Below are 25,817 nucleotides of genomic sequence, written 5' to 3' on the forward strand. Positions count from 1 at the left end.
ATGGCCGAGCACTAAATTGACGTAGGGCTTCCTGACATTACTTTTGGCAGGCGCTGCCAACTCGGGCCTCTCCTTTCATATGGGAGGGTGATATCAGAATCAGCTTGCCAAGACCCTTCCATTCACGTTACCCCTAGGCCACGCAGGCAACTTCATACGGCTTGGTTAAAGCGGGCTTTATTGCTGCGAAAGCAACACTATACGCCAGCCAGCTCGGCTCGTCGCGTATGCTCGTATGCCTGAGCCGCAAAAGGCAGGAGCTGCCAACTTGGGTCTCTCGTTTCACATGGGACGGTTATGTCAGAATCAGCCTGCCAGGACCCTGGCATTCACGTTACTCCTAGAGCCCAATAAGACACTTTTTTTTTTCTTTATTTCCTGACCGAGGACGTACACAAAAAAGACACATGTGACATCAATAACATAACAAAATAAAAGATCAAGCATTGACTTAAAGCTTCGGCCTTCCTTAGCTGAAGTTGTCGGATTCAAAATCCCTCATAAAATCCCAATAAGACACGTTCATACGGCTTGGTTAAAATGGGGCTTTATATATGTGGGCTAGTAGCCTACGCCATCGCGTCATACCCTTAAAGACGGATCTTAAGTGTCTCCCATATTTAGATGCAATAAACGCCTTTACCACCACCACCTAAAATGCCGGTGAATTTTGATGCGTTCAGCGGAACGCTGGTTGCGTTCGATGCAGCGCTCGGTCGCCCGCAGCCAAAGCTTTCGCTCCACACTCGTATGCCGTAGCCACAAATGGCAGGCGCGAAACTCTCAGGAGACGGCGGGCGGAAGAAACGGATGAAGAGCGCGCTGCACGTCTCTAGAAAAGAAGGAAGAGGGCTTTGGCCGGTTTAATCGCTGAGCCTGGAGACGTCGAAGGTGGTCAGCGCGCAGACTTTGCACAAAGAGTGGGCGAGCACGAGTCGGCCACGCGAGAGTTTCACCGCCGCTTCATGAACAACCCCTTTGGAAGTGTGTGTTCTGTGTGCGACCGGCTGTGGCATAAAAATTATTTAACACTGGTGAGTGAACTTATGCATCCTACTCTTCATTTAGCCACAAGCGTAGCCATGTAGCCGTTGATTTCGCAATTCAACTAGAGTTAACCAGAGCTAAACCGCAGCCAACTTTTTTGTTTGCTGGTAGCTTACGCTATCGCGTCATCGCGAAAGTGGGAGAGAAAACAGAGAGAAAGAGGTGCCGTAGTGGAGTGCTTTGGACCACCGCGCGATAAGGCATTCGCCTCATCACAGTTTAGTGATCCAAAGTGCCCCCCAGATTTTTTTTTTATGGTAATCTGGCGCACTTATGATCACTTACTATAATCTAGGTACATGGTTCATGTTAATTAAGTAGACCCTTCTCTGAGGAACACCTGAATTAAAGGTTAGAAAACTCCAATGGGCGCCATTTTCGTGGCGACAGCTTTCTTCGGGGCGCGAGGGAAACGGCTGAGCGCAGTGGGCGCAGTGCGGGAACGCCAGATTTGCGAACCGCGCTCTCTGCAGTGCGCACTGATGTGAATGTAGTTCTCATTTATGCTCGCAGCTGTATGTCAGTTGCTCACATTATTTGAGAAACGGCATTTACCAATGAATTTTTCTAAGCAAAGCCAAACTGCCAGCCGCCAGATATGTAGGAGAGTTATGCAGCTCACTGTGAAAGACAACCGCAATAGAAAAGCCCAAAATTTCTGCGTCCGACTGCCTGCACTGACAGATGACGGGACCACAGAATTTTGATAATAACATTCTGCAGGGAGCTGAACATTTGATCACAGTTCTATTTTCTTGCTGAGACTGTCGCCTTTGGCGAATTTCGACAATAAGGTAATCATATTTCTTTAACTGCATGATCCACCAGTTTCCCATATTTTTGTAATATAAGGACTATTAGTGAGGAAATTAATAGAAGTTTGTGGCTTTATTCCTTTGTTTTTGCTGCTTAGGTACTCCATTCAAGCATGGAATGCTTTTTAGCCCCAGTTCTCGACAATCTAAGTGAAACAAGAAAGTAGAGCAGAGGATGGCAAGAACAAGAAAAAGCGACTCGAAAACGCTCTGACTTGAACTGATTGATTTATTCCGGTAGACGGGGCCGGGGGTGTTAACAATGAAACCGCAGGCTTTGTCTCTCGTGGTGATCTCTCTTTGAGTCGTCTTTGTTTAGCAAACAAAGAACCTCCACTTGGTAGAAGCGAATTCGTTCAGTGGAATATCGTCCCAAAAATAGCGCTTTAGCTGACGCCGAAGTCTATAAAGAGGTTTTCACAAGAAGTGACTCATATATATCATGAGAGCAAACAGCTTGCTTCGCGCTCCCATCATCGGGCTCCTTGGACGCCTGCGAGCAGTACCGGAACTCCGGTGTCGCCCCTTCCGGTCTATAAAAGTTTCACCACCACCACCGCTACCGGACCAGGCAACCGCTCGTTTTATCGGCAAGTGTGACCCGCCGTAAAATACTGTACGCCGGTCCTGCAAAGCATTTAATGCTGACGCCCACCTTCGGTGACGAGGCAGGCAGCGTTTTAATTATTACTGTTATTATTAAGCCCGTATGGGCTCCAGTGCTCGTTTGGTTTGATATTGCTTATAGGGACTCAGGATGCCGCAGTGGAGGGCCGCAACGACCGGGATTCCTTGGGTTCAGCAGTCGAGCGCTTTAAGCACTAAGCCCGCTGCGGGACACCCTCGAGATGGGTGTGAAGCTCTGCTTATCTATATAATTGTCTTTGTTATGGCGTACTTCAAGTTGTCCAAGCGTTAAACGGGCTTCACTGTTGTAAGACATCCGGAATACTGGCTTGAGCAGGTGACCGTCAAGAACATGTTATATGCTGGTTAAAAAAGGGGTATATTTTTATATTTGGGCTCTAGTTAGGTGAAATATCCAATGCACGCACAAAAATAGTTCAGAACATCATCGCTGTGTACAAGGAGAGCTTATGTTATCGCTAATCGATAGAGAAGAGCGCATCTTATCGATGCCAAGATTGGGCACGCAGTGTTTGGCGGAGTCCATGTGCAGACAGCCGCGAGCACACCCTCAACTCGATCATCGACTGCCGTTGCCCAACAGCGCACAAGCATCCTCGCCGGCAGGGACAAGCGGCACCGATAGCTGGCGAACAGTTAGGTGAAAATAGCAGGGCCCACGAGGGGCGCCGTCGCCCTGTGCGCGAAAAGGCGCCGCCCACTCCTCGGCCCTCCGGCCGAGGTGCGCCGGGGCAGGCCTCTTTCCCTCGGTTGCTTGACGGAGGACCTGTCCGGAGCGAGCAGAGGCGCGAGCTGAGCCCGGGGCGACGGACCTTCCGCCGCCGGCCCAACTCTTGCCGCGGCGGCCCGGGCGCGGCTAATAGGCGGTTTCTCCGCGCGCCCTCGGTGATCGACCGCGGTGGGGGCCCATTCTCTGCTAGCCGCTGGATCCTGGAGATCTAGTCCATTAGAGGCCGGCCGAAAACGGCTACAGGCGACGCGGCGTCTTCGAACGTCGATCGGCGAGACTGGCGTGCCGCAAGTTGCTAAATTTGTGGCTTCCTTTCACCGGAGTGGCAAAGGAAAGTCTTGCCCCGAGAGGAGCTTACGCCGTCATAGGGTGGCGCGTGCCCTTGGGCGATGTCGCTCGTCACTGCCCACGCTGTGGGCCCCCAGCCGCGCCTTGGGGCACGCCATCGCTTCTAGGTCCGTCGCAAAATAGAGTAAACATTGACGCGGACTTTCCAGTGGCCGTCCTCGGCGAGCTCCGTGATGAAGCGCGTGGCTGACCGATGGATCGATCCGGCTCCTCGTAAAATGTCCGGGGCCGCAACGAACCGCATCCAGCTGCGACGGCTGCCGGCCTCACAGACGATAGTCCCACGCTGCAAGAGCCTGTTAGTAAACAGTTCCGACAGTGGCCTGGCGCGCTTTTCACCCTTGCGGCGTGGGCGTCGCGTGGCCGTTGCCCGCGAGTGAGCCATCGCGGGTGTGGGCGGAGAGGGGCGCTGCTGCGAATACAGATGCGCGCCTGGGTGCCGCGAACCGGTACGGAGGGGCAGCCAGGAGAGGACCAACTCACTTTGTACTCTAATAAGGGTCACATGCGAGGAGACGCAGCGGTTGGCTTTGCGCCACTGCTTGATATGCCCGCCAGAGCGGTTGTCGGCGCGATTGCCCAAGTGAGAAATTACGAGCCCTGCAGATTCATCTTCAAGAGCCTGCGCACACGTCGGTCCCATGATAGTCGCTGGACGTCTTCGTCGCACGACTTCTTTTAATACTCACTTCTTTGTCCAAATGAAAAGTATTCGGAACATGGGCATCAAAACAAATGCATCTGCGAAGGTGTGACGCCCTGCTGTCCAGTCTGCCCGCTTGTGCCCCGGCAGCGGCGTAAACGCGCCATGCGCGCGGCTTCACCCGTCTTCGCGCGCACCTGCCGCCCAGCGCAGCAGGGTTTATCGGGGAACCTTCCGCGTCCACGATCTCCGGTAACTTGGTGCGCTTCGAGAGGAGACCTGAGCGTCGGCCTACTTATTTTGTCTTTCTGTGGAAGACCCGTCTCGCCCATCGGTGGGCGGGGGTCGTCTAGGCCACAAAGGCGTCCGTGCCGCTGATAAGAGACAACCCGTTGGTAGGATTGGACTTGCGCAGGAAGAATAACCGGCCCTTGCGGCTCGCTGCTCTCTCGGACGCCTACGTTACTATATGCACTAAGTAGGCGCGAATCTTTTTCTGTGTCATGGGGCTGTTATTTCAACAGATTCTTTCCTGCTCTAAACTGTGGTTAGAGCGCTCGACTACTGAGCCGGGTTCGATCTCGGCTCTGGCGGTCGCATTTCTATGGAGTTAAACAATATGAAGCCCAGTTCTACGTCAACCCACGGCACTATAGCCTACGACGCCAACCCGAAGCTATATAGGCCTCCGGCGAAACGGGGACCGCTCGCCTCTCTACGTTCCCCGTTTCCGCTTCACCTTTATGTCGCCTTCATCTAAAATAAATGGTGCATGAAGGTTTGTATCTCTCTGAGAATTGCAGCATCGCAAAATTTCAGCGATAAAGCGCCGCAAATTTTGAAACTGATTCTGGATTTGGACCGCAGCTAGGCTTAGGAAGTACACGTTCTTAGGTTGCTATAAAAATATGACGCCAGAAAAACGCACGGGATATTTAAAACACGTGAATATTGCTTTCTTGAAAAGGAAGGTGCTAACTATTGCATTTCACGTAATACGCCTTCTTTCTTTTTTTTCTTTTTCTTTTTCTACAACCAAAACTAAACTATTATAGCTCCGGTTTTGCAATCAGTGTGGACCGAAGTAGAAAGACCGCTACGGAGGGGAGGAGTCGCGTCAGCAGAGCCGATTGGCTTCTCCGGAAGAAGAGGGGGAAAGGAAGGATCTGCGGTGCTTAACTTTAGTGCCTAGAGTATACTGTTGATCGTAATATGGCTAATGCACTACAGTATGGCGGCTGACGGGGGCAAGGTTGCCACACATGGAACCTCTTTTCGCCTTCCCAATCTGAGGGTGAATCGCGGGTCTACTCTTTGCAGCCGGCTGTGCGGAAAGATAGAAGATATAGATGGCAGGCCTGCTAATAGCTTCATTTGGTTCGCCTGGCAGTTAGATCACAGAAAAGGGGTCAAATGACTGTTATCGAAATTCATAGTTCGAAGTTATAACAAGAAAAAGAAAGGTAATTTTAAATTTGGAATCCTCTAAGTGTTTTCTTACTGTCATGTGTCGTGTTTCCTTTTAGAAAAAACGCTGATATTTTACTAGATGTGGCTGGAGAATAATACTGATATCTTTGTTTCCAACATTTAATCATAGACACGGCTTTTTGTGTCCTTTAGGTAGCGGGTCGCATAATAGCGTATCTTGAAATCTCTAATAGCAAAGGGATTAATCACAATGGTTTCAACAATCTTGGAATAAATTATTGTGTTAACTGCCCAGCTTAAATACATGTGTTAACTGTCCAGCTTAAATACATATGTATCTGTGTTTAAACAAAGTGTACGCAATAGTAGCAGACAGCTCAGAACGTATAAAGTTGGATTAACTCAATTAAGCTCCATCCGCTTTCTATGAAGAGTCAACTCAAGGTGCAGCACATTGTGAAGTATAGAAGTTAGATATTAATTGCCCCAATCAGATCGCGACATAAGGCATCGCATGTTATATAATAGATAGAGAACCGCGCACAGATGCTTCCAAACGTGAAACAAATACGTGAATTCAATGATTGATTTCAGTCTTAAAAACCACTTCGTAATGTAGAAAGGGCGCCGCCGCGGTAGCTCAGAGCGCTCGACTAATGAGCCCGAAAACGCGGATTTGACCCCGGCTGCGTTACGGTGAAAGCAAAATGGCAGACATATCCGTGTACTGTGCGATGTCAGTGTGCTTTAAAGTACCTCAGGTGATCGAAATTTCCGGGGCCTTCCACTGCGGCGCTTCTCATTGAAAAGGTCCCATCGGGACATTGAACCCATACCATGCTATTATGTGGAAAGGTACAACAGGCCATATCTTGCTCTGGCCGTTGTTCGCTCACTTCAATTGAATTGTTTCATTATCACTACGCGTGCACTGTCAATCTGAAGACTCCGTGTCGTCTCAACTTAGAAATCGGGTTAGAACGGCGGAGAAGACGGTCCTCCACCGGCAGTGAGCGGGAAACGCTGTTCTTTGAAATAATGAATTGATTGCTAAGAGAGAAGCGGCACAGTAGCTGTCTCACTGTCGGTGGACACACTCACCGCGCGGTGAGGGAAGGTATACGAAGGACACAGTGACAGAGAGAAATGGGCGCATTCTGAGCACGTGCTGGTGGATGTTCTCAGAAGCACTTTGAGTTCGTCCTTGCCAGCGCGAACAGGAACTGCGCGAGCCACACGCAACTCTTGCACGCATAGCAAGCAGTCTAATTCATTCTGAGCTAAATTCTGAAAAAAAAAAAAAAAAAAAAAATCCCGCCGTGGCGATGCAGGGGTGAAGGGCGCTCACTATACTGGGCCCAACGGTTGCGGGATCGAATCCCGGCCGCGGCTGCCGCTTTCCGATGGAGGCGAAAAGCAAGGTACCCGTGTGCTGTGTGCGATGTCGGGGCGCGTTAAAGAAACCCCGGGTGGTCGAAATTTCCTGAACCCTCCACTACGGTGTCTCTCAAATAGCCTGAGTTGCTTCGGGACGTTAAAACCCATAATCCGAAGCCGAAAATCTGAAAAAAAAAAAAAAAAAGAACTGCTGCGTTTGCGCGAATTTTTTCGATTCTGAAATTGCGATTCGACGTGGAAAGCCTCAAATGGAGTAGTTATCATAGCCGTGCTGCGAAACAAAGCACCAAAGTGCACATGAAAGCACTCAATTGGGTCACTATAGCTGGGCACACGGGCGCTAAGCATGGAGTCGGTTCATCAGCGACTCTCCTTGTTGTGAGGAAGTCTGATCGTCTGCGGTGAAGGCCTCCCAGGCACCGCTTCGCTTTATGAAAAGCACAGGACTAATCGAAAGGCTATGCTTTTTTATGTTACGTGATATGACTGTGACGTGATGTGACATGTCTGTGATGTGACTGTACTGTCATCACCCATCCCTCTCTCACCCACAACTTTTATACCCACCTACCCCTCACCCCCAGTACAGGGTAGCAAACCAGTTCCTTTACCGGTTAACCTCCCTGCCTTTCCTCCTCATCTTCCTCCTCCTCCTCCTCCCTGACTGTAGTACACAGCCTGAGCAGCGCGTCATGGCGCCCATCTAACGTACTATAATTACTAGCATGTGCACGGTCCATAGATGCTGCGGCCCTGACGTATACGCATTTGGCTGGCCCCGGTTAGTCCTCGTTCGCTCATTAAGTACACTATGTGATCTATGGTGTATCGAAGATGATCGTTTTTCTATGCGTCTCCCTGGGCAAATCGATGACCGACGATGCAACCGCAGGAATGGAAAACTGCGCTGTGGCAGCTTTCATTCCAGCCAGAGTTGTTGCAGCTGAGACGGGAGCACCGGCGGTTTCGCCCCACTCCACCTCGCTGCAGCCTGGAGGCACTTTTTTGTGTTTGCGCACGCACATCCTGTACCACAGTCATTCGTGATCATTTCTGCTTTGCCTCTATCGTGTGATTCGAACGCTATCTTCTGCGCCGTTTAACGTTGTGTGGGGGAGGGGCGCTTTCTACAGAAGGATGTTTGTGACGTAAATGGCTCGCGGTTGCTTTCTTTTTTTTTTTTTTTTCGCTTGATATGATTATTGCAATCTTAAAGAACACAAGTAGCCAGCGGTCGCAGCTGAACAACTGAATACTTCGCACAAACAGCATATTTTAAGATTCCGCACAAAATATCGTATATCTGTTAAGCTTGTTCGTGCTGACTGGGTACGGGTGAATTGAAAAAAAAAAAAAAAAAAAAAATCCGCGTACCAGGCAAGCTGACATGTTTGTTGCTGCATTGCATAGTGGCAGCTCCAGACGCCTTCCGGCATAGGAGACTCCCGTTCCTGAAGGAGGAATTTCGTGTTGAATATTTGACCGTCTACCTGCTTGATCTTTTTTCCGGAATCCCTGACGATTGGGTAGATTTCCTTTCAAGTATGTGCAGGTTAGTACAGTCAATTCTGAGATCACGGAAATCGCAAGATGGTCCATGGTCAATAGATCAGTCGTTTCATAGATTAATCGGTTCGTCGTTTAATTGATCAGTTTACGCCAATCTGCGAACAAAATAGAACACTTTCTGTGAAGGGCGCCGCATTCTACGCTCTCCGAAAAATTCGGCGTCGGCTTAATCGTCGGCGTTTGGCGACGTGCGTCAAAAATTACTGGCATGCAGGTGGTAGTTGGCAGGTGGCATAGCTAGATGCTAATGGGTCGGCGTGTTGTGTGACGTCAAGAAGCCGTTCGACATGGTCCACTTAGCAGGAGCTGTGAAATTCGGGTAGCTGTTTTGAGATGGGAGGACGAGATCGGAATTGGATCTATTCCTGCGCCACTGAGGCATGTTGGTACGGCATGGTTGAGCAGGCCTTTATTAAGGCGAAAGCCTTTATTGCCTCATGGTTGTCGTCAGCAAAACTGTCACGCTTTTGCGGCGACTCTGATTGGTCTAGACGGGATGACGTCATTGGTTAAGCAGGTCTTTATTAAGGCGAAAGCCTTTATTGCACATGGTTGTCATCAGCAAAACTGTCACGCTTTTGCGGCGGCTGATTGGTCGAGACGGGATGACGTCATGGAGGTCTCGACCAACCATAGAGCACCGCCACAGTACGCGCGAATACGTGCCTTATATGGCCATATGCTAATCGATGATCAATTATTAATTAATGATTGATTAATTAGTTACTGATTACTAATAAAGTACAAATGAGTAATTTATGACGAATGAATTAAAGAACCGCGAATTACTAACTAATGTCTAATTAATTAACAATTACCAATTAGTGACATCTGCGTAATTAATCACTAATCATTGCCGCGTACCCGGTCAAATCAACCAGACAACAATAAAAAAGCAACTGCGAAGATACAAGGAACGCGATCTCGTCGCTGCCAAGCAGAATTCGCTGAATAAATGCACATCGCAGAATGTGAAAGAGTAGTCGCTCGCTTTACTCGTAGCAGCATTCATCGCTACATGCGCAACAGTCGCATAGCAGAATGCAGCACTCAGGCTTTCGCCTTTCATCACTTTAGTCAACAAAGTGTCCTCGAATTTTTATATCTATAGCCGGCAGTGTGAAATAATTTAGTAGCCCAAATAATCGGCACGCAAATGTACAGTCGTGAGCAAAAGTGGAGAGACCACGCTAGCTGCTACGATTGCTTTTTTGACGTATAAAAAGATGTGCCAGAGAAAACTGCTTGGGCAAGAAGGCAAGTATATTATGCATGTTTCCGGGTAGTTTTCTACCACCACCACTCAAAGCGCATGGTCTCTCCACTTTTGCTCACGACTGTACACGTGTGAGATAACAGCGGCACAAATTAAGGCATTAGTGATGAAGCGCGTCGCAGTGTGCATGTATACGCTGCGGCGTCATAGCCTTAAAGGCCGAACATAAGTATCCACGAAAATTTTTGCGTGTCCCTGTACCGAAGGAGCGCACATCTTTAGCCAAAAACACCACCGAAGGAGTTCGCGAACGCTCTCTCGTTCATATCTATATCGTTAGCTCCTGTTACCCCACTTGTTTGTATTTTCTTTTTTTTTTGTGTGTGTGTATGTGTGTCCTTAATTTGATTTCCCCAACGAAGATGCGGTCGACATAAACACATGTTTTTGCTTTGTGCGTTGATTTCGGCATCGTACGCCTTGTGTGCGGCTATATATAAATAAATAAATATATATATATATATATATATATATATATATATATATATATATATATATATATATATATATATATATATATATATATATATATATATATATATATATATATAATATATAGCTGCCGCCAGACCAAGGCACTCACGGTGAAGTAGCGGACAGCTGGAAGCCAACCAGCGCGAGCTCTTGATCACGTTGCTTCGCAAGTGTCCGCAGGCAGGGAGAGGCGAAAGTGCATACGAGCATGTATGTCATCTTGCTGACTAGTGTACTACGTTCGGGACGGGCACTTTGTGGCGTCTGTGAACGATTACGGCTTGGTTTGACGTCTAGACACTGCACCCGAGGAATGCGGTAGTGGAGTTGATAACCCGGGGTTCTGTAACGAGCACTGACACACGGGTGTTTTGATTTCTTTTTTCTAAAGTTTGCCTTCATTGTAATGCAGGGTTCGTCTATGTGCCGTCAGGATTAGCAGCCAATTGACAAAGACAATAATGTTCTCCAGATCACTGATCCTCCACTCCATTCACAAGGGTTATTCATTCTTCTTGCCTTAGGAGTGTGGCAGGCATGGAGGTCACAGACGCGCTCCTTCGGCGCGCACCACGACCCTCCTCACAATTAAAGTTTCACTTTCTCCGCACACCTCAGCTCCACGATTGCTCACCGTTTCAGTCTTCCATACATGCCCGATTCACTGCATTCATCGCAGCGTTTCGGATGTGCGGAATTTTCACATAGAGGCGAGGCATGGATGAGCGCTCGATCGCGCGTTCGGTTATGCTGATCCATTATGAGAACGTAGCCTCATCGTGGCTGTGGAGACGGGCGTAGGTTTTTTTCTTTGAGCGCGCTGCTCTCGTTCCATCTCGGCGGCGCGCGCACAATTTACGAGGGGGGAGGCAAGCTGCGGGCGCAGCCACTCGTAGGAGCGATTGCGTGGTCGTCGTCGTCCAGCACCGAGCCGGGTCGCGCGGGCGCGTAAAAGCGAATCTGCCCGCAGGCGGCGACATACGTGCGCGCTTGCATTCCGCGCCGGCGGCCCGCCCGGGGCGACCGGGCGCATTCCGAGTCGGCCGGAGGAGAAGCGAACAAACACGCGCAGCGGCCGATGCGTGCCCCTAGGCGGTGCCAGCCGGCGGCTGCGCCGAGCAAGGGTTTCATTTGCGGGCCCGCAGATAGCAGCAGCCTCATGTCCGCGGGACCCCTCTGAGCCCCCAGGCGCACTTTCTCCCACACGCCCAGGGGGCTACGCCCGTCCACCAAATGGAAGGAGTGGTCGATGGGGCTCGAAACCACTCTGCCTTGAAGCTGCGTCATTGACCACAAACACTGTTTGGCGGGGTGGGGGAAGACAGGGGCTATTCTCTCGGCTTGCCGAGTAGCATCCTCTTTGAGCAGCGTGGGCGAACTAGAAACAGCGAGAGCGCCTCGCCTAACCAGAACCAGCTCTTGGAAAAGGTCGTCCCCGCTCTCTGCAAAGCAGAAATAAGGCTCTATAACTAATCTAGCGCCGTTAGCGCGCAGCCTCGCCAGGCCATATATACTACAGACAGAGGCGTAGTTGCATATCGCACTTGGCCGGTTAACTTTGGCCATGCGTTGTGCACTTTTAACCATCCGATAAAAAGTGAGTTATAAGGTCGGAGAACCCGACTAATGACGCAACGCAAAACCTCGCTACAGCGACGCGCCCTCTGGGCATCTAATTTGAGCGCCGCGCGCTTTATCGATCGGATCCGTGTTTACAAACGCGCCTGCCAGTGCCGCTCAGCACGTGGGCAAGTGTGGAGGCCCATTCGATTCGGTGGTGCGCATCGCTCGTCGTGCCGCCCTTAAAGACAGGAGCAACCGAAGGAATAAAAGAAGAAACCGCGCGTGTCTAGCCTGTGAGCCGCCACCGAAACGATCCGGAAATGGCGCCTATGTAACTCAGGTCTGTGCTCTTTCGTTCGGACGTGGGAGAATAATTGCATGTTTCCAAAGCCAAGTAATGCTCGTGTCTGCGCTAAGTTTGGAGCCTTGTTGGGGTAACCACTTAAGCACTACGCTTGCGTGCACCATTTTGCCCCCAGTGAGACAGATTACAACAAAGTATCGACGGCAAGTAGTAGAACGAGGCTGCAACAATACGCGCATATGAATAATTAGCACAAGCTTACGTTTATTATCAGTTCCTAATTCAATCTACACCAGAAATTGCGTGCGTAACGTGCGGACTTCGGCAAATTTTGGTTTGTGGACTGATGGCCGGCCGTGGTCGACCATGGTGGTCTCTAAAGTCCGGCCGTGGTCTCTAAAGTCTGGGCGTTCCCATCAACGTATAGACAATTTCCAGTCGTAGGTGTTTCCTTCCTCTACGACCTCATTATATGCTCTCTGCAGAAACATGCAACAGCTAGCATCTTGTGCCGTATTGTGCATTATTACATACGCGGTGGATTTCATATCTAGATCAAAATTACAAATATCAAGGTGGAGCTCGAGAGAGGTAGTTGGCTGCCGGGAGTAGGAAGTCGATCTAGATAACGGGACCAACTTGGAAGGCTCCCCGATTGGTGCTGCACAGGTGACTATACTCACCGCTGTCCAATCACACATAGGGTGCTCAATCAACTTAATTTTTTTAAGCAGTAAAATTCACATGTAGACTACGCATGCGGGTCCGACGAGGGAAATATCCAGTCCCGCGCTAGGGATAGCCATGTAACAAAGCTGGTGGCTTCGGTTGATCGCGTGGTGCATGATTCAAGGGGTCAAATCACATGTGATGCACCTCCAAAAAATGCATCTGCCCCCGCCGCCCAACGAGCCTCCACCCTCCAAAAGTTTACCGCGAAAGCAAATTAGAAGACTCAAAAGCATGACGAGGTGATCAGTATAAAACCTAAAGGTACGTGCGAGGCTAACGCTCTAAGCATCATCAGGGTCGACGCTCGCCCTCCGACCTTCCTAGGCGAATACTTCTTGTTTCTTTAGCTGAAAATCATAAACAAAGAGCTTGAGCAACACAACCCTGCTATTCAGGCGGCTATCAGGCGTTTACGCAACGTGTACCAATAGCATGCATCAAGTAGGCGTCCTCCGACAGTACTGTATAGTCATATCTAAACAGACGTCAAGCTTCAGGAGAATACACACTAACGTTGTGCTGTCGCGGTGTTGTTGCGGAGCTGTGTTCTCGCTGAGAGTGTCTCAGGCCGTTCGGCGGGTGGCGACCATTCGCTGCGAGGTGGGCTCCTTGCCTGGAATGGACACCTGTCGAGAGCACCTTGCAGCACGAGTTGCAGTGATCCCCGCAACCAGACGCCGTAGGTCAGCCTTTTCTCGCGTGCTAACGGCTCATAATCCGCTGCTTATATCTATTTTAGCAGTGTTAAATTCAGGCCGGCCGACCACTCGAAGTGCTTGCTTGGAATGAGTATTCGCATCGTGCTGAGTTCCCGCTACCAGTGCTTACCGCGGGATACTTTTAGGCTGTAAAGAAAGATGAAAAGCGCTAGCATCGCGCCAAGGGATTAGAGCTGCCGGTTCATAGGAAATGCGATATTCCGTGGCAGACTCGTCTTTCAGCGTTGTATCATGTCGCAACACGTAGTGCCGTGTCTTGTGCACTCTTCTGTTAACTGAAAACCGCACGCCGCAAGCAACAGGGCTGCACCTCGCACAAAATATGCTTCGCTGCGATTTCTTCGATGCATCGACATCGCGACTCCTGGCACGCTCGTCCCTCCGTTCCGGATTATGCGCTGGCTGAATGGAGCAGCGCGGGACTGAAACGGCTAAAGCTGATTTTATTTTTCGAAACCTCTCGCGCAGCAGCGTCTTCGACGAGTGCTTATCGCTTTGCAATGCGCACTTATATGCCGGGCACGACGAATGCGACAGTTCTGGGAACGAAAGCCAGCCCGCACGAACGCGCACTCCCGTCGCGCGAGGCCGTCCGTGGCGGTGCGCTGAGGCGGCGGCAGCGCCACCTTTCGCCTCGTGGGTTTGGTGAAACAGCGACATCGGTCAGGCGCCGGTGAAACGGAGAGGGCCCGCCGCTTCGTCCTCGTCATCCATCTTGGGGCCATTATGCAAACTACGAGGGAAACTGCGAGTGATCGTCACCAGGCGCGCGTCTGTGGGGGCGAAATCCCGGCGGCCTCGCGGGCCGGCCCATTCGTCATGGCGTTCGGCCCGTCCGTGCTCTTCGTCATGATTAGCGATACGCTATCGAAAACAAGGCTTCCGCGCATGTGAACCGGGTCCCGGGATTGCGGCTCACGCCTGACTTGGTATCCGCCCCGGTCGGAAGGAGCCAGGCTGCCGCCGCTGTAAGCCTCCGCGCGGAGACGAACTGCCATGAATCATTTACGCAGATTATGGCCTTATGGCACTGTCAGTGTGTTGTGCGGCGCCTGTCACGCACGATGCTGCAAGCGGAAAGCGCGCGGATGACCGCGAGCAGGAAAAGAAACACCACGTTCTCGCGGAGGTTGTATCTCTCAAGTGAAAGGATGATGCGTTTGTAGACATGTCCAAATTGGTCGGACTCCTCGTGCGCCTCGGTTATAAGTTCTTCGAGCCGTAGTTTGCCTTGTTAATCTACGCTTGGGGTGAAGACAGCGTTGTGAGGCTGCGGCACAATAATAGCAATTGTTGCGGCTTTTCGCTATGGAGATTTTCACGGCTTCTGAATTATTGCTTAAGGACTCCTTCGCCGTAGTATAGGGGCTGCTCGAACAAGAGTGACTTCATAGTCTAGTTGGTACTGTATGGTTGGAGCGCACTGAAAATGTGTTTTATTTCCTCCGAAACAAAACATCAGCCGTTAGTCAGCGCTATTCTGTGATCTTTTCCTTTTCCGCGTCCTTCGACAAAGCGGACGACTTCGCTTCTCTGTTTCTTTTGATGGCCAAGCTGTCCTCGAGCAACGCTTTCTTTTTCGGTTGCGTCTAGCTGCATGCGGTACATGTCGATCTTTTTCGTGTGTGTGAGAAGCCGTATGCGCGTTAACGGTTCGGAAGGCTAAGTTGAGAAAAAATTGTGTTAAATTCTTATTTGTTTGTTTGTGATACACTCAGGGCCCGTATCTGGCGATACAGAGATCAATGGAATGCATGCATAAGAGAATTCCCCTGCAGCCCTTCCTGCACGGCTTTCATAATCTAGCAACGCACCCGAGTTTAGCTTACTTACTGAAAAAAAGAAATCAATAGAACGTTATCGCGCCCAGCTTACCATGACCCATTCTTTCATGCACGACACACATGCGACGTTAACGCCAAAGACGATATCAATAACGGCATAGCGATACGTCAAATCTTTCCAGCTTGCAACTGTTACGAAGATGCCCTTTTGTCATCCTTCAATTTACACACACGGCGTCATATGCACGCAGTGTATAAAGCCTTCGTCGAAAACGTGCAGCCCTTCCTGGGTCATGCAATGTGGCTTGCTTCGAACTGTCAAAGACTCCAAATCTCCGGTAATGGGGAGGGGCTCTCTTCTTAGTCTTCCAATAGTGCTGAGAGCCCCGCTACACGGCTTGGAAATTTATAAATATGCATCGTTTATAGGAAAGAAAAGTAAAAAAAAAAAAAAAAGAAAACCTCTCGGATTCCTCACCTTTTTGCTCTTTCGTGCTTGGATTCTGGCGCAGGAGTTGGATGGACCCGAAGCTGATGCTGTCCGCCTCGCCGGACACCAACTTCAGCCCCAAGATCTCCGGCATACCTTGCGTGGCGGCTGCCTCCCGCTACACTGCGCCCGTGCACATCGACGTCGGTGGCACCATCTACACCTCATCCCTGGAGACTCTCACAAAGTACGTTCCCGCGCTTCGGTGTCAGTAGTGTACGGTGTCGCGAAGTCCGGCAGAACGTAGAAAGGAACAGGTTGCGCAGGTCTCGTCAGAGCACTGTCTTCTAATACTGAACACGCACAGGAAAACAAAACAGGTACTTGCATGACTCGTGTAGCCTATCACTGGAACCGAAACTGCAAGGTTAGACTTGTTTTAGTTGCTTGGGTGGCTGTCGACTCTGAATTGCTCTCTGCTGGTTATAATTTAATAGATAGGTTTACAACAGGGTCATCCTATATGTATTTAGGGCGGTGCCGGAGTAGGTTTACAACAGGGTCACCCTGTAGTTAGGGGGTTGCCGAGGGTTCCGCACAGGGTGCCGCCAGTGCGCACATTAGCAGAACATAAATGATGTGTGCTCCTTTGGATTAGCGGGCCACGCTAACTCAAAACCTGCAGAGTGCCGTGATGCCCTAATGCCGGATAAGGTCGGGCATTTCCGGTGAAAAATGCAAACTGCGAAAGGAATAGTGCTCTTTAAAAAGGGAAGTCGAAATGAATTTTGCAATTACCGTCCGGTGTCTGTCTTACCTATATTTTCAAAGCCTTTTGAAGAAATGATATGGTCGGCTTTTAAACTTTGTTAATCGCTGCAATTTAGTCACACAACACAACACCACTTTGGGTTCCGGAAAAGCATGTCTACCTCCCCCCCCCCCCCCCTCCCCCAGAGTTAGCCCTGCTTCACAAAAAAAGAATATATGGCTGCTCCTGGTTGGATGTCAAGGAGTAATTACCCTTATTACAAATTCTACTCCACCTTGGGGGATTCCCCTAAATGTTTGATTTAAAAAAAAAGGAATATATTTTAACGTAGTTCGAAACAGAGTAAAAGATTCCGAAAGCACTGTAGAATTAACCAAACTTTCTCGAGTAACCGGTGTGATCTCTCGTTTCAGATACATGCTTTTCGCTAAAACTAAAATACTGGTATGCCCCGCCGCGGTGGTACAATGGTTATGATGGCCGACTACTGCGCCAGAGTTCCCGGGTTCAATCCCGAACGTCGGCGGCTGCGCTTCGATGGAGGTGAAACGGAGTGGCGTCCGTGTGCTGTACAATGTCAGGGCAAGTTAAAGAACCCCAGGCTGTTCAAATTTCCAGAGTCCTTCACTACGGCGTCTCTCATAGCTTAAGTTGCTTTGGGACGTTAAACCCTACAAACCAAAGCAGAACAAACTAAAATATTGTTCCATAATTCCCTTCTCTATTCCCACGTTAATGACTGCCAACTTGTCTGAGGCACAACTACATTTTCTAACTTACAAAAGATATTTGTTATGCAAAAACGATATCTGCTACATGTACACAATGCAAGTTATAACGCAACCTCAGTAGAGTTCTTTTACTAGACGTGGAGAAAACTGGAAGGCCGCTATACCAAGCCTGAATTCTGGCATGGAGCATTTGTGTTATTCTCTGCCATGACTTTTAAACTATTATCAGTCAGTTAATTTCGATTTATTTAGTTCTTCTACTGCTGGACTTAGATGTTTGAAGATTTGAAAACCTGTTTCCATTTATCCTGCAGGTGCTTGTTTAATCTGGCCGGAGTGTTTCATGTTTGTTCCGCACTGATCAAGGGTCTCGATTCGATTATTGGCCTTGTTTATTCTTTGGTGCTGTCCAGAGCTCGCCTTATATATGGGGCTGCGGACTCGTAAAGGTGCCTATTGGAAGCTTTTTTTTTTTTTTTTCGTAGTTCGCCATCTGTTGCGAACATGGTGGGAGTAAAGATTTGATTTGATTTGATTTGATTTGATTTGAACACATTGTCGTCCGTTGAAGCGGGTACCCCTCGCCTCACCACCATTTCGTCATTGCCACTGCGCGGCGGGTCACGTTCGCGGCTGGTGAATGGTGGACGGAGCTTTTCGTTTGCTCTCAAGGGGCCGGCGCCACAAAACTGCTAATACGCCATATAGCGAGATTAGGACAGCGGCCAGTCTAGTGGATAGGCGTAATTTGGTTGCCATGAGGGTAAGTCGAAAGCGCGCGTGGTGTTAAAAGGCTGATATTTCTAGTTTGAAGGAATGGGTTACAAAATATCTAGTTTCGTGAAAAACAAAAAACAAAAGCAGTCTTTACCATTGTTACTTTTTCTGTTTATGCTGACGTAACTAAAGCAGTAAAAAAAAAAAAAAAGTCCGATATTTACAATTTCGCGCCTCACATCGTAGCCGAAGTATAGCATTGCGGGCGGCTAAGGCAGTATAAATGCGGCGAGCCCTCTACTGTAGAACTATTGCGGGTACACACTGCAAAGCAGCCGCACGCAGCAGAATAAGGGGCCCTGAGCTTGGGTCTCCTATCTGAAAATCCCCGTTGAGTTTCGTAAACACCTACACCTTCGGGTAAAAAACAAGAGATCCCCTCCTTTCGTCCGTTGGGAACTCCAATAGGGGTGTATAGCTGATAAATCTGAGGGCGGTCACAGTAAAGCTTTGTCACCTATTTATTTATTTATTTATTTATTTATTTATTTATTTATTTATTTATTTATTTATTTATTTATTTATTTATTTATTTATTTATTTATTTATTTATTTACAAATACTGCTGTTAGAGACAGCAGGGGTTGGTTATACAGCGTTTCAGAACAATATCAGGTAATATTATTAGGCAGTTTCTGGCTGATATTGGTTAGTCGGCAGAAAACGCAGGGAACCATCTAAGTTATTCCATAATTCAATCGTCCGTGGAAAAGAAGTAAACTTAAAACAATCTAAAAATGGAGTGAAAGGAAATATGTTCAGTGGGTGAGCCCGTCGGGTAACTCGTGCTATGGGTGCGATCAGTGTGATAGGCGTGAATGCAGAAAGTGCGTGTGGCTGGGATCCGCAGCTGGTTTCCCGTAGGAATGAAGGCGGGGAGGCAAGGAAGTTCAGGTGACGATGACGCCGGTTTGCACTCCAAACTACGAGGGTAAGCAAAAAGACTAACGACACTTTTTTGGACTGCGGTTTATTTTCAGAAAGGTATGAGGTAGTACACGCACATTATTTCAGAGCGCAGCCCTTATGCACCAATTCGGTGGTTGAGCCACGTCGCAGTTGCCGGTGTAAGAAGAGCCACGAGCGAGCGGCGCCTGAGCTCGTGGCTCTTGTTTCTTTTCTTCCGAGAAATTCTCCTTGCCCCTGGGAAAAAATAAAGAGGGCTTTGTAACCGCACATAAATATATGCACACAAACATCTCTCTTTCTCCTTCCAAAAAAAAAATGATTTGCCGTAATATATTGCATACACGCTTAAATAGCTGAGCTCAAATGCCGCTTAGGGAGTAGTGATCGTCCCTAGAATTCTTTTTTTTTTTTTTTCTGCATTGTCTCCTCTCTGTTCAGCGCAGCTGGGATATCGAGCCCCGAGCTTGCGTATTCGTTTTCTGAAGGAGGCTTTCGGTTGGTCGCGATGCACCTTTGCACCGCTTCCCGTAGGTCTCGGTTTGGAAAATCGACGACTTTGCAAGCAGCGTTGAGCGGCGTAAACAGACGAAATTCTTTGGGTGCGAGATCTCGACCTTGCCCCGCCGGGGTGGCGAAGTGGTTACGGCGCTCGACTACTGTGCCCAAAGACGCGGGATCGAATCCTGGCCTCGGCGGCAGCTTTTCATGGAGGCGAAAAGCAAGGCGCCCGTGTGCTGTGCGATGTCAGTGCACGTTAAAGAACCCCAGGTGGTCGAAATTTCCGGAGTCCTCCACTACGGCGTCTCTCATAGCCCGAGTCGCTTTCGGACGTTAAACCCCACAAACCAACCGAGATCTCGACTGTAGGCAGCGTGTTATTATAAAAGCCTGTCACGAATTGAACCCCTTTCACACCCTGCGACTAAAGAAATCGGATCGCTGCTCGTTGTTCCTCCTTGGTTCAATGTCCAAACTGCTGGTGTAGCTGATATGACGCGATCAAGATCAGATCAAGCATGCGTGAACACAGCCGTACGAACTCGACGCATGCATGCTCTGACGGCAGCATGAGGCCCGTCTGTGCGCGCTTGCATCGCTGACTGCACGTTAGAGCGACGTGCGCAAAGCGGTGCAAAAGTGGCTTCACGACTAACCGAAAACGTTCTTTTTTTGGAAGGATTACAAAACTTGTCAACCGATGGACCTAGTGCATTGAAAATGGAGGAGGCTATGTAGAAAAATGGTGTATGTATTATGCACGTATAGCTTTATGCAAATTACTTGAGACGGTGCAGAATAATGGCAATACGAAGGCAAAGGGCTCGGCCGTTCTTAAATGACTTTTCCACTCGTTTTCGCGTCATTGTGGGATTGATCTGTGCATCTGCTGCGCCAGGCGCCCAAGTGACGACAGTGAGCTGTGTCTTGCGAGCGTTCATGATTCAGACCACCTTCTTGCCGACAGGCTGGCGGCGCCCGAGGCCGAGACCAAGATCTCTTTAAGGCTGGCACGGCACGGAAGTGTCCAGTAAGCTCGTGTTGAAGGGTCGCCCAGTGAGCCATCGACAGCTAGGAGCAGGCGACGCTGTCTGGTCTCACAACGGAGGGAGGGGAGGGTGGGGGGACCGCACTCCCCTGTGGCAGTGCGCCTCTCGATGACTGCTCGAACCTCGCTTGGGACGAGGCGCCCTGCATGCGACGGGATTCCTTTTCAGCTGCCTGTCCCCCTTGCCTTGACAGGTGTCGATTACATTGGGGCCCTTGGTGCTAATGTATACCCGTGGTTGAAGCAGACTCATAACGGCACTCTTGTACCCACGAATACCCCCCTCTCTCTCTCTCTCTTACTATTTGTGATTTTATTATAAAAATTGGGCGCTTAGCCGAGGAAAACAGATCTTATGCTCCTGGAGTATGAGGACAGATATCTGTTCTAGTAGGTTCCTCTCTCCTAACTTCGCCTGCTATTTTGTTCTTTTGCTCTACTTTTGATTACGCGGCCGTGTACGAAAGCTTGCGGTCTACCAGCGTGAGCTGAATTTCACGTATCGGTCGAGTGAAAGAGAAATGCAATTATTGGTATACAGTGAAATGAAACGGTCTACATAACAGCCGCGTCGATATTGCCGCTTTCAGGCATGCGCGGAAAGATGACCTCGAGACAACCGCGACGGCGCCAGGAGAGGACAAAGGCTGTACGCATATAGGAAGAGGGCACCACTTGTGGGGAGAGGGATGGCATTTTTTTCCTAACATGCTTTTGAGCCATGACAGGCAATCGACGGCCGACTGCAGTGGCAAGGCCAAAGCCTGGTGCGGCGTTTCTCCGTGGTCGCCTCATCTCGACAGATGACTTCGATTAGGGCCGTGAGGAAAAGAACATTTGAGCCAGCTTGACAAACGAGCGATCATCGGGCAGAGTTCAGGGCCGTCCGTGAATTATCAATGAAGAGCCGCGCCGCCACCGCCTTTGAAACACACACGCAAAGTAGAGAGATAGAGAGAGACACAACGTCCGCGTTTCTTCGGCCCGGGGCAATCCGCATACTTCGTATATGCCCGCGTCGAGACAAAGCAATAAAGAAGAGACGGGCCCCGCGAACTCGGCAGCCCCGAGGGCCAGCCGCGGAGGCAGGCGCCGACCGCATTCATTAACAGCGGCGCAGCCCGATGGCCTCGGGCGGCGAGTGGCGGCGGGGCCCGTCGTCGCGGGGACCGGATTAGAAGACGTCTCCGCGGGGCGTTCTTCGACGCCGCTGCTGCTTTGATCCCTGAGGCTGGGACCGCGAGGCGCCTCGCTTCCGGCCGCGGGCTCTCTCTCTGGAAGCTACGTCGGCCCGCCCTTGTGCCGGAGTCAGCGTCATGTAGACGACACTATTTGGCACCTTGATTTGTCATAGCTGCTCCGATCATCCTATTCTGATTTAAAAATACCCATCGGCACGCGACGCTGGTCTCCAGCAGTGGCTGGCTCGCGCCTCCACTGACGCGTCTGGTACGCACGACTAATTCGCGACATTCCGAGCGACTCCAGCATTATTAGTTCAGCTCCCCAAATCCTCTCTTTCTACGGCTGCAGAATCATTCCTCCTGCGGTTCTCCGAAAGAACTTTTTCCTGTTCCGCTTCCCGCATTTCCTAATTGAAGTCGAGGTGTACAGCCAACGTAACCAAGAAAAAAATATTGTGAGTGAAAATAATTACATCTTTGTATCGTGTCAGTGACACACCGTCACGCACGAAATTCACCCTCCGCCCTCAACTCACTTTGCCCACGGTTTCTGACCGCGTCGAATAAATCCTACTCCAATTCTAACGGTGCTCCCAAGTCCTAGGGAAGTTCTAAGGCGTGGCCATGGCGAGAACATGCAGTACGTGGAAGCGTAGCTGACCGAGAATGAACTAAACTTACAGACCTTACGGAGTGCATGGAAGGGTGGAAAACAAAACGAGGCGCGGCTGCTCTGGCGAACGCTACTTGTCTGCACGCCGGTCCAATTTCGTCGCTCGCGCGGCGCCCTGCGCCGATGCGACGTGCGCCAGCACCGGGCGACCAGTCGTGTGAGCAGCGGCGCGCGACCGCCCATCACGGCCCCTTTGAAAGGCTGCAATCAGCGGCGCTGCGAAAGCGGTCATCACTCGTTGCGCGGCTCGGGTCGCTCAGGCGCGCGCCGGATGTCGCGGGAAGCTCTCTCGCACGCCCTCCACACTCCCTGCTCGGTGAGACGGCGGGGGCAATTTGGTCTTGGCGTGTCAGCCTAGTACCTATCGGTGGCGCAGTCGTCGCATGGCCGCTCGCTCCGATTCCATGCTACACGTGTTCGCCCGTCTCCAATCGCAGCTGTAGTCTGTAGTTGCATAACTTTATATATATATATATATATATATATATATATATATATATATATATATATATATATAACAATAGCCCACTGTTGGCAGTGGGCTGTGTTACTGCGCTAATCAATGTTACACCTGCTACGAGTATACGAAATCAATGTTCCAGGTTTCGAATCTGTTAACGAGTCAAGGCACCAGAATTTTTGCGCTGAAGCGTTTCGTTCAGGTAAGAAGGAAAGCTTCTCATGACGTCACGCAAACTATGACGTCACGCGGTCTCATGACGTCACGCAAACTACCAGCTGACCTATCAGTTCCCGTTAGAGGCATACTCGTGATTTCTGCAGAAAATCCAGCGTCGGCGTTGTAAAGTCAAAATAACGGACAGGTGGTAGATGACGTGGCCGGGAACTGTTTCGTTGGCGGATTGTGCGACGTAACGAAACCATGTGATCTGACAAAATTGAGAGGAGTGGCCAACTCATTTGAGGATGGAAAAGTGGGAATAGACTTTCCAGTGCCCTTGCATTACGAGTCTTGACACGCTACTCCTAAGCCACGCAGGTTTGGTTTAAAGGCGGGTAGTCTTTCATATAACGTGGTAGCTTACGACTGTACTCTATTAGTATGTGGGAGGTAATACAGGTGCCAATTAAGGGGTTAGTAATTAAGCGAATGGTAAAGTGCATGTACACCAAAAAGGAGCCTCATGGGGAGCTGCAGGCGGGACCGAGACATTAAGCTGTCGCTTCGTAAAGGCGAAGCTGGAGTGTTAAAATAAGTTAAATTGGTTCACAGGAAGGGAAAGGAGTAGTAACTGTCACACTTGCTCTGTGGACACCCGAACCCTGAATTTATTTTACGTCCCTGATTTTCCCCCACATTGTTGACTTTCATTTAGGGATTTTTGCTCTTTTTAATTCATCTTGTATTGGTTTTAGGCCGCAGAAGAGCTTTGGTGGTCCAGCTCCTTTCCTCTTTAATTTGTTATTTTCCTCAGATAAAATTGTAAAATGAGAGAACAGGGCTTGTAACATTAACACTAACGGACCTTTAACACTAATGCGCATCCGACATAAGACCGAGCCTCCCCACCCAGTACACGATGTGGATGCATTAAGCACTGCCACCGCTAGGTCATTTGCGTCACGTACTCGTATTCGTCATGTGATTTCTTTCTTCTCAGATGCACCACTCCACGATCAAATTGTTCATTACGAAAAGGGTGTTTTACTCTCTCTCACGTCAATATACGTACGGGTGTATTGCGAGCATAATCCGGCACAATCGAGGGGAGTAATTACTCTCAACTTTCATTCCGCTTGGTAGGGCTTTGCACTGGATGTATACGAACCGGTTCTTGCCATCGCGTGCCGGATGAGGACGCCGTCCAGCGGCAGATTTTAGGCTAATAAGGGAGACAGCTCTTTTCTTGAGCGAACGCGTTCCTGCTGCCATCTTTCACGTTCGCCGATTGCGGAGGTGAAGGAACAGTGTTTTGCAGGCTATTCGCAAATGACCGCCTTCGCGCCTCACACGAGGGGCTTATCTTCGCTCACTGGAAGGCAGTTCAGATTTAAGTGCGTTTATGATTCTCAAAACAGTGCGAAGGACGCGGACAAAGACGGAAGATGACACACGCGATACCAATTATCTTCGCCTGCGTTCTTTCTTTTTCTGTTTTAAGAAGCATGAAATACCAACTGGCCTACACAAACTCTATATCAACAACTGCAGCTAAGATGAAAAAAAAAAAAAAGTCACAAAAGCGAATCAAAAGCTTCGACGAATCCCGTATATTGCGGGTAATTCTTTTCCATTGCAGTCAGTGTTCTGGAACCATCCTTTTATCTCCGAATCGCATAGGTAGCGTTGCTCGTGCGCGGGTGTTCTCAAAAAACAACTCTCGCGACGCCTCCGCGCCCGGCTCGCGGCATTTAGAACTCTCCTTGGGGCATGCGTCGCCGAGGCCGTTTGCGATCATCAAAGTTGCGGCCGGCTATTAATCTTTATTCGGCCGCATCGCCTTTCACGTTGTTTTACTCAAGCTCATGATCTCTTTCTCTACAACCAGATTTGGCTTAATTGCAGCGGGCCGTGTGCTCAGGCGTGTGTAGAAGGCGTCTGGAGTATGGTAAAGCAAAGTGATCTTTCCCACAACCTTGGCGTCTTCCACGTTGAACCGTTCGCCCGCGGCGGTGTCATGGCAGCTAGCGCGGCAATTGAGCAGTTGAAATGATCGACGACAAGCCTCTGGCCCGGCCTCGCCACCGCCGCCGTCAGCTCGCCAAAGCTATACACGGGCGCGGTCAATCTCTGTCCGATCATCGCGCGCACGACCAGGCGCGCCGTCCCTGCTGGCGCGGTTCCGTCGCCTGTCCTCTCGGCGCGCGTCGAGTGAGCTCGGTCCTGATGGACGGGGTGTCTTTCTTTGCTTTTCACTCACCCTGTCGTTCTGCGGTGACTGCTCCGCGCACTTGTATGCCGATCCTTGTCCGCAGGAGTGCTATCACGCAATGCATGAAAGATTTTTTTTTTTTTCTGATTCTGCACTTTCTTGATAATATTTGTCGTGCCCGTGGCCAGACTATTTCGGCTTTGCTCGTCCTGTGGTTCATGCTGACGCACTACCAGTTGAAACTTTTTTTAATGGAGGCAATGGGTCAATATTTTCCGTTGAAATCTGCTTTCAGTGCTGCGATGGCGCATCAGGCCGGTGGTGCGGAGTGTGCTTTAACACAGCGAAGCAGCGCGGCTGCGAACGATCGGTGTGGTCATGCCCGCGGACTTTGGGGTCGGCACTAAATGAACCATCAAGTTTCACATTTGCACCGCCTGCCTTATCTCTAGGTTGCCTTGCCTAGTGATACCCCGCGGA

At 49.9% G+C, this 25,817-nt stretch overlaps 1 protein-coding gene across 2 annotated transcripts in view; it reads left to right on the forward strand.

Moving 5' to 3' along the window:
* The window catches only part of twz (BTB/POZ domain-containing protein twz), a 79,085-nt gene that overhangs the window by 48,168 nt on the left and 5,100 nt on the right, over window positions 1-25,817 (forward strand). For both annotated transcript variants that reach the window (XM_084590432.1, XM_084590433.1), the window contains exon 3: window positions 15,994-16,158. In XM_084590432.1, the coding sequence (XP_084446558.1) occupies window positions 15,994-16,158 (165 nt within the window). The remainder of the gene's footprint in view (window positions 1-15,993; window positions 16,159-25,817) is intronic.

This window comes from Amblyomma maculatum, chromosome 1, assembly GCF_055883805.1.
Source record: "Amblyomma maculatum isolate TAMU_Amacu chromosome 1, ASM5588380v1, whole genome shotgun sequence".
Lineage (NCBI taxonomy): Eukaryota > Metazoa > Arthropoda > Arachnida > Ixodida > Ixodidae > Amblyomma > Amblyomma maculatum.